Source organism: Bombina bombina, chromosome 9 (assembly GCF_027579735.1).
Source record: "Bombina bombina isolate aBomBom1 chromosome 9, aBomBom1.pri, whole genome shotgun sequence".
Classification (NCBI taxonomy): domain Eukaryota; kingdom Metazoa; phylum Chordata; class Amphibia; order Anura; family Bombinatoridae; genus Bombina; species Bombina bombina.
In genome coordinates this window covers 143493314-143511363 of record NC_069507.1, presented here as the reverse complement: position 1 = coordinate 143511363, position 18050 = coordinate 143493314, and the positions used below count along the sequence as shown (strand labels likewise).

The following is an 18050-nucleotide window of genomic DNA, read 5'->3' as shown; positions in this document are numbered from 1 at the left end:
TGTCTTTCCACATTCACGCATTATCCGTGGGAGTGCAGAAATGAAATACATTTGGTAATAATTTATAGCTCCATCAGTATAAATCTCTTAGAGTTTGAGCCTACTCTCAATAATTTACAGCTTCAAATGTAACTCCCAAGATAGTCAATTCCCCTGATCACAAACTGCAATAAAAGGAAAGTAGTTTGCCTCATACAGGGCTTAAGACCTCTATTTCTTCCAGGGATACAAAGTCTGCCAATAGCTATTTGGATAAACACCAAGGCCAATATCTGTGAAATGCTAAGTGATTAAGTATATTTTATTGAGAACAAAATGGTATTTGCAAATAAGCAGGAGTGTACCGCACCAGATCCATGTTTGCATAAACACAGGTACAGATGCTTAGTTAAAATTTAGATATATTATTCTATTGTTCCAGAAACAACAACATAGTGTAGCTTATGAAATATTTTCTTAAATTATTTATCTCATCTTTAGAGAGAGCCCATATGTTAGTAAATAAGATTAAATTATAATGGTTCATTTGAAAAACAAAATACATCTGTAAATATAAATATTTATATATTTGGCTCAGTTGTGTTTAGTAAATATATGGAAAATGTAATTTTTAAAATGGTATCTATCTATATTTCTATCATCCATCTATCCATCTGTATATCTATCTATCTAGCAATCTATCTATTTATCTATCTAGTATCAATCTATCCATTCATCCATCTATGTATTTTCTATCTATCTATATATCTGTCTATCATTCTATCTAACGGTCTATCTATCTATCTATCTATCTATCTATCTGTCTTCCATCTATCAATCTATTTTCTATCTATCTATCTATCTATCTATCTATCTATCATCTATCTGTTTATATTCGATCTATCTATTATCTATCCATCAAAACGCAGTGATAGTATAAAATGGAGATACAATAAATAGAGATTTATAATGTTTTGTCAACAGTTTTTAATTTTTCAGGTTTCAAATATAGAGCAATACAAATTAAATATATACAGAGTACAATTCAAAAACAAAACCCTGAGAAACAGGAACCAATGGATTGTATTACTACAATATTTGTTCAATTTATTACACTTGGGTATGAAAACACTTTAAAACCTAAGCGCAACCTGAATAGATCAGAAAATGAATACTGTGCATCACAAAAGTATATTGCCCTAAATCCCATCCTGTCGCCTTAAAGGGACATTAAACACTAAATAAATGCTAGATAGAATCATGCATTCAAAGAAAAGATTAGTCTGAGAATAACACGTAGATGCATTTTTTTTAAAGTTTCATTTAAATATTGACAAAATAAGTGTAGTTTTAGTGTCTATAAAACAATGGGAGCTGCCATGTTGTAACTTAGGTTACCTTATCTGCTGTGGCCAATTAGGGACAGTTAAAATAGGTCACTAGAGTGTGCAGCCAATGGCTTTGTGGAATATAAATGTTCTGCACTTCATTTGTAACAGGAACTGAAAAGCTCCCAAGTATATTGCAGAGTTTTTCTTTTGAAATATATGATTTATCATTTTATATTACCATCTCAAAGTGTTTAATGTCCCTTTAACAGCAAGAGAAGACTTCAACCCATTCAGTAGCACTGGATTTCATTCCTTCCTGTCATCCAAATAGTTCAACATCCAATATTCATAGCTTCAAATCTGAATGTAAAAACTCTAGTAACTTTCTGTTAACTTCCGAAACATAAACGTAGCATGGGGTTTGTTTGTAAGCAAGAGTATTATATAACATATTTACATTTCTTATCAACTGTACATTTGTATGTTTTTTTTATTTTACAGTACTGTTTAATACAACTTGTCTGTGATATATAAAATGCAAATTTAATAAGAAACCCTGAACACAACATTTTCATTGTAACAATCAGGCCCTCAACATAATTAAGCGTTTGCTATTTGCCGGATAAAATGAAAACAAAACGACATGATTTGCAGCTTTGACGTGCAGAGCTTGGCTCTATGTGTGCTGTGACATCCCATTAACCAGGATCCTGAGCTGTTTGACTACAGTTTCTATTAACTTTTGCTTGTCTCGATCATTCTTTCTGAACTGAGAAAATATATTATTCTTCTTGTTGCTGTCTTTCATCCTGTAAATAAAATAGAAGACGTGAAAGCTTTAAAATAGAAGGTAAAAGCCAAATTGACAGGGAGAAACCACACACTCTATCTCTCTAACCATTCATACACTGATCTCTATATCTATATAAACCTCAAAAGACTTGAGAAATGTTATACATATATTTTGCCTTTCTCCATAAAAATAAAAAAATATTAAAAGTGATATTTTATAACTGTGTTGATATACGGACAACTATAATAAATTCTTTATTCCAACAGAGTATTAGCATGTATCTTGCAAGAAGAAAACTGCATTCAGGTCCCTGAAAGTATTATACCCCCCAAGGCACTGTACTTTTGAATATGTTGTGCTAACTGTGCACTGTATGTATAATTTTAAATGCAAATTCTGAGTTCCCACATATGCTGCTGCAACTACCAATAGAAAAAGTGCAATTTATTAACCAAGCAAAATTTGGTAGTGGGCATGCGGTAGAGGAAAATCAAATTTAATTTTCAAATTTACATAAAATAAGCACATAAATGAGGAATTTCACAGCTTTTGTATATTTAATTAAGAAATTAAACTCTTCATTTTCCTATTTTTTTTAATTACACCTATTATAAATAAAATTTGTTTAAAGGGACATGATACCCAAATGTTGAAGCACTTGAAAGTGATGTAACATAGCTGTAAAAAGTCGACTTGAAAATATCACCTGAACATCTCTATGCAAAAATGGAAGATATTTTACCTCAAAATTTCCTAAGTATTTACACCCCAATGTAAAGAGACTTTAAACAGCCAATCAGGATGCAAGTCCCAGGTCTTGCAAGGGATTGTGCATCTGGCTAGTGCAGGCACAGTCATGTTAGTTTCCTATTCAGTTTAAGGAAGTTTACTATAAAATTATATGAGATTTCAGTGAAATCTCATGAGATAAAAGCAAAGCATGACCTCAACACTGCAGATGCTGATTGGCTATTTTTTTGTTTTGTTTTTCATTTTCAACATGCAACTGGGCAGCAGCTGAAGTATAACTGTTCACAGAACACTTACTCTGGTGAGCTGAAGACATTTAGAGGTAAAATATATTCCTTTTTATCCAAGAGATGTTCAGGTGATATTTTCATGTCAGCTTTTTACAGTTATGCTGCATCACTTCCAAGTGATTTAGCATATGAGTATTATGTCCCTTTAACAGTGTGGCTGAAACACAGTTAAGGATAATTTAGCATCTGATTCAACACATTTTAAATTAAGAGACATGGAGAAGATGTGAACCTGAGGCACTGACAATAAAACTAATTTTGCTGTACCTGATGGTTTTTATAAGTATGGTTATAAAATGCTACAAAGAGTGTGCACTGGGCTTCTTGCTGATCTAAGGACGGGTTTGACATTCATCAAAAGGAGTTGCTGAAGGCACATATAGGGTTTGATGATTAATGTTTGTCACAGCTGGTATAAATAGGCTACTTAGCTATGCATCTAGTTTGGGGTCTGATGTGTGAAGTCTGTATATACTGACTTAGGAAAGCTTACAACAGTTTCCATTTAATGATAATATATAATATAGGGCAGGCATTAAACACTAATATTAATATATTATAAAATGTTTAAAAATTGTAATTTACCTCAGCATATTGTGCATTTATTTTCTACTCCACTCAAATGGGGTATAATGAATATCTCACTTTTATCTAAGCATCTCTTTAAACAGGATAATACTTCACCGTAATTCAAAGCCATGGGACTGTGTGTGTGTGTGTGTGTGGGGGGGGGGGGGTTCTGTCTTCACAAAAATGACCATATATACAAATGATATGAGACTTTTCAAAGGGTGTTTTCTTGAACATAATTATTTTCATTTTGCAACTAAAATACCATGTTAAAACCTATTAAAACACAATTTGTGAACATACTTGGGAAAAACAGTGATATGCCGTTCAATCTAATAATTATGATGACAATTATTGCTTATATAAATGGAGCCTCTATTAAAAATAGTGACTGTGAAATGTATTTGTTGAGAAAATAAATAATTCCAGTTATTTCCATGTTGTGGTTATTACTACCTGGTAGTGACCCTGCACACAAAATGTATATACTTTTAAACTATCAAATATGAACAACGTAAAGTTTTCTCATAATAGTAATTAAGATTTTGGATGTTCTAAAATGAACACATAATGACGAGACATTGTTCATTTCACCTGTGTTTTCAATTGAGATAGTGAGGCCCATTTATCAAGCTCCGTATGGAGCTTGTAAGCCCGTGTTTCTGGCGAGTCTTCAGACTCGCCAGATACAGCAGTTATGAAGCAGCGATTAAAAAAACGCTGCTCCATAACCCTGTCCGTCTGCTCTGAGCAAGCGGACAGGAATCGCCATAATTCAACCCGATCGAGTACGATTGGGTTGATTGACACCTCCCTGCTGGTGGCCGATTGGCCGTGAGTCTGCAGGGGGTGGCGTGTGCTAGTGCAATGCTAAATACGGAGAGCGTATTGCTCTCCGCATTCAGCGAGGTCTTGCGGACCTGATCCACACTGTCGGATCAGGTCCGCAAGACCTTTGATACATAGGCCTCTAAGACTGTAACATCCTGCCAATCATCAGCAATAATGAATCCATTTTTATTAGACTTTATTTTCCTATTAACTGCTTATTGCTATTTTTGTTTTTGTTTTTTTTGTTTATGCTTCTGGGATAATGCCTGTCACATATATGGCCAGATTACAAGTGGCGCACTAATGATAGTACGGGTGCGATAAGGGATGTTGCTGGAGTGCACTACCATTAGCACGCAACCTTGATATTACAAGTCCATGGTAATGTGCGTTAACCAGATAAGTTAGCGCAACCAACTTTGCTAGAGTGCAGCCTATACTTTCAATTGGTATTGCGACCGCACTAACTGGCGATGGTATTACAAGTTGAAAGTTATAGTTTGTGCTTGAACGAAAGCTGAAACTGTAGTGCAGTTTCATCTTTCACTCAAGCACAAACTATAACTTCTCTGTAGAAGCAACGAATTGGTTGTGAAACGCGCTAGGCTCCGCCCCCCGCCACACATCACGACACTCAGTGTTCACACACGGAGCAAACACATTCCTTAACAAAGCTGAAACTACAGTTACAATAGCAGTGGAATCCCTTAACCCCTTATTATCGGTGGCAAGTTCCATAGTTTTGATGGGATATCATCTCTAAAGTATCCTGAAACCACTGGGACATTCAAGAGATACTAGAGGACTTCAGACCAAGGAGTCAATAAGGAGTTAACATCTACTAACACAGTGCTGATTAAATACCTCATATTGGATGAGGTAAAACCAAGTGAGTGCGGACATTTCTTCTTTTTTCATGTGTACAAAAAAAACATAAAAAACGTATTACACTAGGAGTGCCTCTGTGCGCTTGTCTATCTCTATACCTTTTCAGACACACGGGAGGGACCTCTCTCTATGGGAGATTGCTCCTTAACAGACGGGCTGCCAGGTTTTGTGGCACACAGGAACCAGTACTACAGACTGTATGAAAAATTACGGCTCCAAAGACTATCCAATTTAAATCTTATGTGGGACTATTGGATACTTAAATAGTTTCTGTCTTAAACATATGTATGAAATAGATGGGAATACATATGTGAAATAAGACAAATAAACCCTCATTAGTCTCCTAGCACTGAATCATTCCAATATATATATACACACACATATACACATACACACACACATATATATATATATACTCATCCCTATATATATATATATATATATATATATATTTGTGTTTATATGAGTAAATACATACATACATATATACACATAAATACGCATGTATACATATACAGTTTCTACATTGGGGCCTGTATTTTCAGTATAGTCTTTTTAAAGTATTTGTTTTTTTATTGTTCATAAGAGGAAATACTCTACTTGTCCCTTAGAAATATTCCAATTATTGAGAGGTGATACAATTTTGAATATTTTGACATTTGATATTGCACAGGGAATATACTATATACAGTATATATATATATACACACATGTGTATATACAATATATATCTATATCTTTATATCTATGCCTGTATATATTTATATAGATATATAGGTAAAAAAATAAAATATATATATATATATATATATATATACAGGTGAAATTAGAATATTGTGCAAAAGTTAATTTATTTCACTAATGCAACTTAAAAAGGTGAAACTAATATATGAGATAGACTCATTACATGCAAAGCAAGATAGTTCAAGCCGGGATTTGTCATAATTGTGATGATTATGGCTTACAGCTCATTAAAAGCCCAAATCCACAATCTCAGAAAATTAGAATATTGTGAAAAGGTGCAATATTCTAGGTTCAAAGTGTTCCACTCTAATCAGCTTATTAAGCCATAACACATGCAAAGGGTTCCTGAGCCTTTAAATGGTCTCTCAGTCTGGTTCAGTAGGAATCACAATCATGGGAAAGACTGCTGACCTGACAGTTGTGCAGAAAACCATCATTGACACCCTCCATAAGGAGGGAAAGCCTCAAAAGGTAATTGCAAAAGAAGTTGGATGTTCCCAAAGTGCTGTATCAAAGCACATTAATAGAAAGTTATGTGGAAGGGAAAAGTGTGGAAGAAAAAGGTGCACAAGCAGCAGGGATGACCGCAGCCTGGAGAGGATTGTCAGTAAAAGGCCATTCAAAAGTGTTGGGGACTTTCACAAGGAGTGGACTGAGGCTGGAGTCAGTGCATCAAGAGCTACCACACACAGACGGATCCTGGACATGGGATTCAAATGTCGTATTCCTCTTGTCAAGCCACTCCTGAACATCAAACAACGTCAGAAGCGTCTTACCTGGGCTAAAAAAAAAAACAGACCTGGTCTGTTGCTCAGTGGTCCAAAGTCCTCTTTTCTGATGAGAGCAAATTTCGCATCTTATTTGGAAACCAAGGACCCAGAGTATGGAGGAAGAATGGAGAGGCACACACTGCAAGATGCTTTAAGTCCAGTGTGAAGTTTCCACAGTCTGTGCTGATTTGGGGAGCCATGTCATCTGCTGGTGTTGGTCCACTGTGCTTCATTAAGTCCAGGGTCAATGCAGCCGTCTACCAGGAGATTTTGGAGTACTTCATACTTCCTTCCGCAGACAAGCTCTATGGGGATGCTGACTTCATTTTCCAGCAGGACTTGGCACCTGCCCACACTGCCAAAAGCACTAAAACCTGGTTCAATGACTGTGGGATTACTGTGCTTGATTGGCCAGCAAACTCGCCTGACCTGAACCCCATAGAGAATCTATGGGGCATTGCCAAGAGAAAGATGAGAGACATGAGACCGAACAATGCAAAAGAGCTGAAGGCCGCTATTGAAGCATCCTGGTCTTCCATAACACTTCAGCAGTGCCACAGGGTGATAGCTTCCATGCCACACTGCATTGAGGCAGTAATTGCTGCAAAACCGGCCCAAACCAAGTACTGAGTACATACAGTGGGGCCTAGTTATCAAGCCGTCAACCTCAAATACACTGGAATTCCGCAGCGTATTTGTGGCGAGGCTGATTCGCCTTAGTTATCAAAGGCTCGAGACCGGCAAAAGTAGAATTTTGTGACGTAAACTTCGATCCGCCGGACTCAGTCCGACACAGATCGATTCTTACGTCACTCCAGATGTTCCGCACACAAGTGCGGCACATTCTCACTACTTTTGCTAGTTATCAAAAAACTAGCAGGTACGCTCGGCACTTTTACGGCCCAGCGTACCTGGTTTTCAAAGCGCCAGCCTGGAGGCGGCGGATCCCATAGGAATCAATGGGAGTCTGACCATAGCGAAAGTACAAGTTCGCTGCTGAAAGACATCCCATTGATTCCTATGGGAGCTGTCTACACCTAACACCCTAACATGTACCCCGAGTCTAAACACCGCTAATCTGACCCCCCCTACACCGCCGCAACTAAATAAAGTTATTACCCCCTAAACCGCCGCTCCCGGAGCCCATCGCAACTATAATAAATGTATTAACCCCTAAACCGCCGCTCCCTGAACCCGCCGCAACCTATATTAAATGTATTAACCCCTATCCTGCCCCCCCTACACCGTCGCCACCTATAATAAATTTATTAACCCCTATCCTGCCCCCCACTACGCCGCCGCCACTGTAATAAAATTATTAACCCCTAAACCTAAGTCTAACCCTAACCCTAACGCCCCCCTAACTTAAATAATTAATTAAATAAATCTAAATAAATTAACTCTTATTAACTAAATGAATCCTATTTAAAACTAAATACTTACCTTTAAAATAAACCCGAATATAGCTACAATATAATTAATAATTATATTATAGCTATCTTAGGATTTATATTTATTTTACAGGTAACTTTGTATTTATTTTAGCTAGTTAGAATAGTTATTAAATAGTTATTAACTATTTAATAACTACCTAGCTAAAAGAAATACAAAATTACCTGTAAAATAAATCCTAACCTAAGTTACAATTAAACCTAATACTACACTATCATTAAATTAACTAAATAAACTACCTACAAATAACTACAATTAAATACAATTACATAAACTAACTAAAGTACAAAAAATAAAAAAAGCTAAGTTACAAAAAATAAAAAATAAGTTACAAACACGTTAAAAATATTACAACAATTTTAAGCTACTTACACCTAATCTAAGCCCCCTAATAAAATAACAAACCCCCCAAAATAAGAAAAATCCCTACCCTATTCTAAATTAAATAAAGTTCAAAGCTCTTTTACCTTACCAGCCCTTAAAAGGGCCATTTGTGGGGGCATGCCCCAAAAAGTTCAGCTCTTTTGCCTGTAAAAGAAAAATACAACCCCCCCAACATTAAAACCCACATACCCCTAATCTAACCCAAACCCCCCTTACAAAAACCTAACACTAATCCCCTGAAGATCATCCTACCTTGAGTCGTCTTCACTCAGCCGAGCCACCGATGGAACTGAAGAGGACATCCGGAGCGGAAGAAGTTAATCCTCCAAGCGGCGCTGAAGAAATCTTCCATCCGATGAAGTCATCATCCAGGCGGCGCTGAAGAAGTCTTTGATCCGGCCGATGTCATCTTCCAAGAGGCACTGAAGATGTCTTCTATCCGGGTGAAGTCATCTTCCAAGCCGGGTCTTGAATCTTCCTTCCGCCGACGCGGAACCACCTTCTTCACCGACGGACTACGACGAATGACGGCTCCTTTAAGGGACGTCATCCAAGATGGCGTCCCCTCAATTCCGATTGGCTGATAGGATTCTATCAGCCAATCGGAATTAAGGTAGGAAAATCTGATTGGCTGATGGAATCAGCCAATCAGATTCAAGTTCAATCCGATTGGCTGATCCAATCAGCCAATCAGATTGAGCTCGCATTCTATTGGCTGATCGGAACAGCCAATAGAATGCGAGCTCAATCTGATTGGCTGATTCCAATCAGATTTTTCCTACCTTAATTCCGATTGGCTGATAGAATCCTATCAGCCAATCGGAATTGAGGGGACGCCATCTTGGATGACGTCCCTTAAAGGAGCCGTCATTCGTCGTAGTCCGTCGGTGAAGAAGGTGGTTCCGCGTCGGCGGAAGGAAGATTCAAGACCCGGCTTGGAAGATGACTTCACCCGGATAGAAGACATCTTCAGCGCCTCTTGGAAGATGACATCGGCCGGATCAAAGACTTCTTCAGCGCCACCTGGATGATGACTTCATCGGATGGAAGATTTCTTCAGCGCCGCTTGGAGGATTAACTTCTTCCGCTCCGGATGTCCTCTTCAGTTCCATCGGTGGCTCGGCTGAGTGAAGACGACTCAAGGTAGGATGATCTTCAGGGGATTAGTGTTAGGTTTTTGTAAGGGGGGTTTGGGTTAGATTAGGGGTATGTGGGTGGTGGGTTTTAATGTTGGGGGGGGTTGTATTTTTCTTTTACAGGCAAAAGAGCTGAACTTTTTGGGGCATGCCCCCACAAATGGCCCTTTTAAGGGCTGGTAAGGTAAAAGAGCTTTGAAATTTATTTAATTTAGAATAGGGTAGGGATTTTTCTTATTTTGGGGGGTTTGTTATTTTATTAGGGGGCTTAGATTAGGTGTAAGTAGCTTAAAATTGTTGTAATATTTTTAACATGTTTGTAACTTAATTTTTTATTTTTTGTAACTTAGCTTTTTTTATTTTTTGTACTTTAGTTAGTTTATGTAATTGTATTTAATTGTAGTTATTTGTAGGTAGTTTATTTAGTTAATTTAATGATAGTGTAGTATTAGGTTTAATTGTAACTTAGGTTAGGATTTATTTTACAGGTAATTTTGTATTTCTTTTAGCTAGGTAGTTATTAAATAGTTAATAACTATTTAATAACTATTCTAACTAGCTAAAATAAATACAAAGTTACCTGTAAAATAAATATAAATCCTAAGATAGCTATAATATAATTATTAATTATATTGTAGCTATCTTAGGGTTTATTTTACAGGTAAGTATTTAGTTTTAAATAGTAATAATTTATTAAAGTATAGTGTAGTGTTAGGTGTAATTGTAACTTAGGTTAGGATTTATTTCACAGGTACATTTCTCTTTATTTTAGCTAGGTAAGCTATTAAATAGTTAATAACTATTTAATAGTTATTGTACATGGTTAAAATAAATTGAAAGTTACCTGTCAAATAAATATAAATCCTAAGATAGCTAGAATATAATTCTTATTTATATTGTAGCTATATTAGGGTTTATTTTAAAGGTAAGTATTTAGTTTTAAATAGGATTCATTTAGTTAATAAGAGTTAATTTATTTAGATTTATTTAATTAATATTTAAGTTAGGGGGGCGTTAGGGTTAGACTTAGGTTTAGGGGTTAATAATTTTATTACAGTGGCGGCGGCGTAGTGGGGGGCAGGATAGGGGTTAATAAATTTATTATAGGTGGCGACGGTGTAGGGGGGGCAGGATAGGGGTTAATAGGTTTAATATAGGTTGCGGCGGGTTCATGGAGCGGCGGTTTAGGGGTTAAACTATTTATTTAGTTGCGGAGAGGTGCGGGATCAGCAGGATAGGGGTTAATAATTTTATAATAGAGGGCGACGGTGTAGGGGGGGCAGGATAGGGGTTACTAGGTATACTGTAGGTGGCAGCGGTGTCCGGGAGCGGCGGTTTAGGGGTTAATACATTTATAAGAGTTGCGGCAGGGTCTAGGAGCGGCGGTTTAGGGGTTAGTAACTTTATTTAGTTGCGGGGGGCTCCGGGGGCGCCGGTATAGGGGGTAGAACAGTGCAGTTTAGTGTGAGTGCTTAGTGACAGGCTAGCAATAAAGCTGGGAAAAAGCCGAAGGGCAGCGAGATCGGATGAGTGATAACTGTCACAGTCCGCTGCTCATCGCCCCGCGGCTTTTTGACAGCTTTATTTGATAACTTAGGCGAACGTATTCAAGGTCCGCGGCAGCGAAGGTAGGCGAGCTTAGGCGGACGTATTGGGCCGGCGAAGCCAGAAAAGTAGACGGCTTGATAACTACCCCCCAGTATGTATGCTTATACTTTTCAGAGGTCCGCTATTGTTCTATGTACAATCCTTGTTTTATTGATTGCATGTAATATTCTAATTTTCTGAGATTGTGGATTTGGGGTTTTCATGAGCTGTAAGCCATAATCATCACAATTATGACAAATCACGGCTTGAACTATATTGCTTTGCATGTAATGAGTCTATCTCATATATTAGTTTCACCTTTTAAGTTGCATTAGTGAAATAAATGAACTTTTGCATGATATTCTAATTTTTCGAGTTTCACCTGTGTATATGTATATAAATAAATAAATAAAAAAAATTATATGTGAAGAACATAGTAATTTAAAGTATTTCTAACTCACTTTGGGTTTAGCGTAGTTGGTCTAACATGTCGGTTTAGAGTGCAAGCAATAACGGTTAGTTTTTTTTTTTTACAGTGTTCCACATAGAAATTTATGGGTATAAGAAGTCACACGATCCGAAGTCTTGTAGCACTCATAGGTCTTTCACTTTTTACTTCCAACTTGTAATATTCACGCTAATGTGGCCGCAATTAATTTTTACTTTGAGCACAGTGAGTGTGCGAGCAAAAAAAAATTATTTAGCGCGCCATTTGTAATCTAGCTCATAGGTTTATACAATCCAAAGATGGGAATTCCAGATGGTTTGAAAATGATCACAATTTATTACAAACATAGCCTATGTGGGATAATGAACTCACACTCAAAACACATGCACGCCACACAGATTGGCATATGTTTAAAAAAATAACAAAGTTGATTTTGCACAGCAAATTGTAAGATATTAGAATACAGGTAATTGCTGGATGAATGCAATTATTATTTTCTTCTAGTGCAAACAAGGTAACAGCCGCACCACTTGAAACTTAAAGGAATAGTAAACACAAATATTTTCTTTCATGATTTAGATAGAGCATGCAATTTTAAGTAACTTTCTATTTTACTCCTATTATCAATTTTTCTTCATTCTCTGTATTTTTATTTGAAAAACCAGGAATGAAAGCTTTGTAGCTGGCCTATTTTTGGTTCAGTAACCTGGATAGGGCTTGCTAATTGGTGGCTACATTTAGCCATCCAATCAGCAAGGGCAACCCAGGTTCTGAACCTAAAATGGGCCGGCTCCAAAGCTTTTATGCCTGTTTTTCCCCCCAAAAAAGATAGCAAGAGAATTAATAAAAATGGATAATAGGAGTAAATTAGAAAGTTACTTAAATTATTCATGACGATCAGACCGGTTTTATGAAGGGGCGCTCCTCCAATACTAATCTAAGGAAGGTGTTTCTAACAATTGCAGACTACTGGTACAGTAAAAAATACAATAAGAAAGAGATTACACAAAGATATAGCTATATCATCTTTAGATGCATGTAAGGCGTTTGACTCAGTCACATGGGATCACCTTCTTACTTCCCTTATTAAGTTTGGATACTCAGGTAATTGTTATAATATGATAGAAATGCTATATAGGAAATCAAGCGCTGCACTGGTTATAAATAATAATAAAACCCCATACTTCTCGTTACTTTGGGGAACAAGACAGGGGTGTCCCCTTTCCCCTCTTATTTTTAAAATTGTGCTAGAACCATTATTGATGCATTAAGGAATGATATCCAGCAGTATATGCAGATGATCTACTTGTATTTTCTAATAACTCTAGGGTAAATTTTAATACTATCTGCCAAATTATAGAGCGGTTTGGATCCGTCTCAGATTATAAAATTAATCAGAATAAATCTGAAGTATTATGAATCCAAAAAATTGGAGCTTCGGAAACTAAGGTATTTAAGGAAATGAAACATTGCCTAGTATACCTGGGAATTAAAATGTCTACTAACCCAGAAGAATGGTATGTTTTGAATATATGTAGTGGCGTAAAACAATTTTGTGACACTCTCAAAAGATGGGAATCACTTCCTCTCTCTCTCTCTTCTTGGGAAAATAAACTTACTCAAGATGATTGCACTGCCAAGGCTGCTATATTTGTTTCAAAACATCCCACTATTAATTAAGAAACCCGAAACTAAGAGGATTAATTTGGCTAATAAAAATATTATATATGGAGTCATAAGAAACCTAGAATTAGTCTTTAAAAATAAATATTTGGGGATGGCCTTACCTAATATATTAATCTATAATTTAGTGGCAGTGGCGAAAATTGCTCTGAACTGGCTACTGGAAAGCAATCATTTCTCTTTATTGGATATTGAAACCCATTTAGTCGAACCCCTATATTTAAAAAAATATATTGCATTTAAAGATTAAGAACCTGCCAGTGTATATTAAGATAATAGAATTCTATAAAGATACAGTTGTGGCATGGCACAGGATTTGTAAATATTTAGATATCAATTTTGCCGTTTCGCAATTTTTATCTATTGAGGGTAATTATGAGTTTAAACAAGGACTTTCTTCTAAAATATTCTTACAATGGAGAGACAAGGGTCTAGTCAACATAGCTCAGCTGATAAATAAAGATTATGAATCCGGAGTAACATCCAAAATAGTAGATTTTTAATGCTCCAAAAATAAATTTTCATTGACAAATTAGCATTACTTTTCTTTTTTGCAAATCAGGCATTATTGCCTGACACTTATTCAGATACAAATAAGTGGGAGGCTTTTGTACTAACCCCAGTGATTAAAGCCTTTAAAAGGGGCAAATACTCAATCTCACTATTATATAATATTGTAAATAATAAAGACTATAAAAAATACCTGTATAGAAGGATTATAAAATGGCGAAAGATGTATTTTGCTAATATAAATGAAAAAACTGTTCTGAAAAGTATGGAGAGAGTAGAGGAAGCATCATTATCGGCACTTACATGGGGACAGCATATTAAAATTATTTGGATGGCATACATTACACCTGAAAAGATCTCTAAGTGGGGGGATTCGAAGGAAGGAACTTCCTGCACAAAATGTAGCTATAATAGAGCAAATTTGATACACTGCTTCTGGTTATGCCCAAAGATACAACATTTTTGGAAAAGGGTAAACTTCTGGATTAATAAGATCTTCGGAATGCAATTGCATTTACAAGGGGAACATATTATTTTTGTCAATTTTGAAAATAAATTCTCCCAATGGAGGACATTTTTGACAATGGTAATTTTAATCGTCAGGAATCAGATTTTGAAAGGTTGGAAACAAGTGACTCCACCATCCTTTAAAGCCTTCAAATAGGTCATTTATAATCAATTCCTCATAGAACAAAATGATATCTGGTTTAAATTAGAGGTTAATATCGAAAGGTTCTTTGCAAAATGGGAAAAATTGATTAAGATGTTAGATGTGGAGGAACAAAAACTAGTAATCAAACTATTTGAAAACACAGAATATATCTTAAGCTTTAGGCTAAAATGGGAATGGCTCTTTTGAGTGAGTAGATGAGGAGAGGGAGTTTTTTTTTTTTGTCTTGACCTGTTTTGTTATGTTCCTGTTTTTAGAAGCTGAAAAACTGCTGTTACCTATTTATTTATTTTTTGAATAATGTTTATTATGGAGGGGATTGTCCTCCATCTTAGAACTATGCTGAGGAATGTATATTATTTATGGATAAAAAAGAGGTGTAGAGGGGAAGAGAAAGAGAGAGAATGGTAAAAAAATATCCTATTAATGGAGCTGTGCCTCAAGATTAGACTATAATGTAGTCTACATATGTGAATTGATTTTTTTTCTCCTTTGGTTGATTTTCATCTTCTCTCAAAAAAAAAAAAAAAAGAAGAAGAAGAAAGTTGCTTAAAATTGCATGGCCCTGCTTGGGATATGGTAAACTGGTTGCCCCCCTCCCTTCCCTCCCCCCCCTTTTTTTTTTTTTTCTTCTTCCTTCTTTTTTTTTTTTATTATTATTTTCTCTCCCCTTCTTCGATAAAATATAAAATTCCAACAATGTGCAATTAATACTGGAAAGATATATATTGAAATTTCTTTTTTTTAAAAATTATCATGTAACTGTTTTATACGTATATGAAGTATCCTTCTAATGGTATCATAGGCAGGGATTAAGTTTACCTTGCATATCCTGTATTGCATTGTTGGTGGTAAATAAAGATTTTTTAAAAAAAATTGCATGCTCTATCTGAATCATGAAAAACAAAATTGGGTTTACTATCCCTTTAATAATGCTTTATTCCATGTTGACAATAGGAGCAGGTACAAGATAAAAAGAACAAAGTTTCGGGCTATGTACTCTTGATTATGTTCAAGTGCTGTGGCTGTTACCTTGTTTACAGTATATACTTGTGGGGTTTTACAGTACCCCTATTTCAGCTTGCACACAGTTTTGTGTGTTTGGTGCTGGATACATTGTGGATTTATTATTTTCTTCTAGGTAATTTTCCAGAAATACAACTTGTGCAAAAAAATAAGTGAAGTATAACAGGTGTGCCCAAATTGTAGATCTGGATCTGCCAGTTAGTGCTAACCAGTAGATTATAAAATTTGTTTAAAAAGGGACAATCCAGCCAAAATTAAAATGTACATCACCAGTGCATTTCCCTTTTGAATAGAATCATTTTTGTTATACAGGGAGTGCAGAATTATTAGGCAAGTTGTATTTTTGAGGATTAATTTTATTATTGAACAACAACCATGTTCTCAATGAACCCAAAAAACTCATTAATATCAAAGCTGAATATTTTTGGAAGTAGTTTTTAGTTTGTTTTTAGTTTTAGATATTTCAGGGGGATATCTGTGTGTGCAGGTGCCTATTACTGTGCATAATTATTAGGCAACTTAACAAAAAACAAATATATCCCATTTCAATTATTTATTTTTACCAGTGAAACCAATATAACATCTCAACATTCACAAATATACATTTCTGACATTCAAAAACAAAACAAAAACAAATCAGTGACCAATATACCCACCTTTCTTTGCAAGGACACTCAAAAGCCTGCCATCCATGGATTCTGTCAGTGTTTTAATCTGTTCACCATCAACATTGCGTGCAGCAGCAACCACAGCCTCCCAGACACTGTTCAGAGAGGTGTACTGTTTTCCCTCCTTGTAAATCTCACATTTGATGATGGACCACAGGTTCTCAATGGGGTTCAGATCAGGTGAACAAGGAGGCCATGTCATTAGATTTTCTTCTTTTATACCCTTTCTTGCCAGCCACGCTGTGGAGTACTTGGACGCGTGTGATGGAGCATTGTCCTGCATGAAAATCATGTTTTTCTTGAAGGATGCAGACTTCTTCCTGTACCACTGCTTGAAGAAGGTGTCTTCCAGAAACTGGCAGTAGGACTGGGAGTTGAGCTTGACTCCATCCTCAACCCGAAAAGGCCCCACAAGCTCATCTTTGATGATACCAGCCCAAACCAGTACTCCACCTCCACCTTGCTGGCGTCTGAGTCGGACTGGAGCTCTCTGCCCTTTACCAATCCAGCCACGGGCCCATCCATCTGGCCCATCAAGACTCACTCTCATTTCATCAGTCCATAAAACCTTAGAAAAATCAGTCTTGAGATATTTCTTGGCCCAGTCTTGACGTTTCAGCTTGTGTGTCTTGTTCAGTGGTGGTCGTCTTTCAGCCTTTCTTACCTTGGCCATGTCTCTGAGTATTGCACACCTTGTGGTTTTGGGCACTCCAGTGATGTTGCAGCTCTGAAATATGGCCAAACTGGTGGCAAGTGGCATCTTGGCAGCTGCACGCTTGACTTTTCTCAGTTCATGGGCAGTTATTTTGCGCCTTGGTTTTTCCACACGCTTCTTGCGACCCTGTTGACTATTTTGAATGAAACGCTTGATTGTTCGATGATCACGCTTCAGAAGCTTTGCAATTTTAAGAGTGCTGCATCCCTCTGCAAGATATCTCACTATTTTTGACTTTTCTGAGCCTGTCAAGTCCTTCTTTTGACCCATTTTGCCAAAGGAAAGGAAGTTGCCTAATAATTATGCACACCTGATATAGGGTGTTGATGTCATTAGACCACACCCCTTCTCATTACAGAGATGCACATCACCTAATATGCTTAATTGGTAGTAGGCTTTCGAGCCTATACAGCTTGGAGTAAGACAACATGCATAAAGAGGATGATGTGGTCAAAATACTCATTTGCCTAATAATTCTGCACTCCCTGTACACTTGCAAGGAAAAATGGGCCTAGTATGAGCTATCACTGTTTCCAGTGCAAACTTTTACTGTGCATGTGACTGCAAAGCATATATAAATATGTTTAATGCACCAGTATTTTAAACAGTGCATCTGCTCAGAGAGCCTGCAGTATTTTGTATCATGTAAATTAAGTCATCGTCAACAATCAAAAAAAGACACAACATTCAAAATTCTGCTGCATGAAGCATATTTTATGCACAGTAATATTTTTTAATAAAATCATTTTGCTTATGCACATATATTGCAAAAATGCTTTCATTCAAAAGTGCAATGTATTAACATCTAGGGGCCGATATATCATG

The 18050-nt window shown here is 36.4% G+C and overlaps 1 protein-coding gene across 2 annotated transcripts in view; it reads right to left on the bottom strand.

Annotated features, from left to right (window-relative positions):
• Positions 1-951: 951 nt before the first annotated feature.
• The window catches only part of EXOC6 (exocyst complex component 6), a 796835-nt gene continuing 779736 nt past the window's right edge, over positions 952-18050 (bottom strand). For both annotated transcript variants that reach the window (XM_053692417.1, XM_053692418.1), the window contains exon 22: positions 952-2119. In XM_053692417.1, the coding sequence (XP_053548392.1) occupies positions 1987-2119 (133 nt within the window). In that variant the 3' untranslated portion in view covers positions 952-1986. The remainder of the gene's footprint in view (positions 2120-18050) is intronic.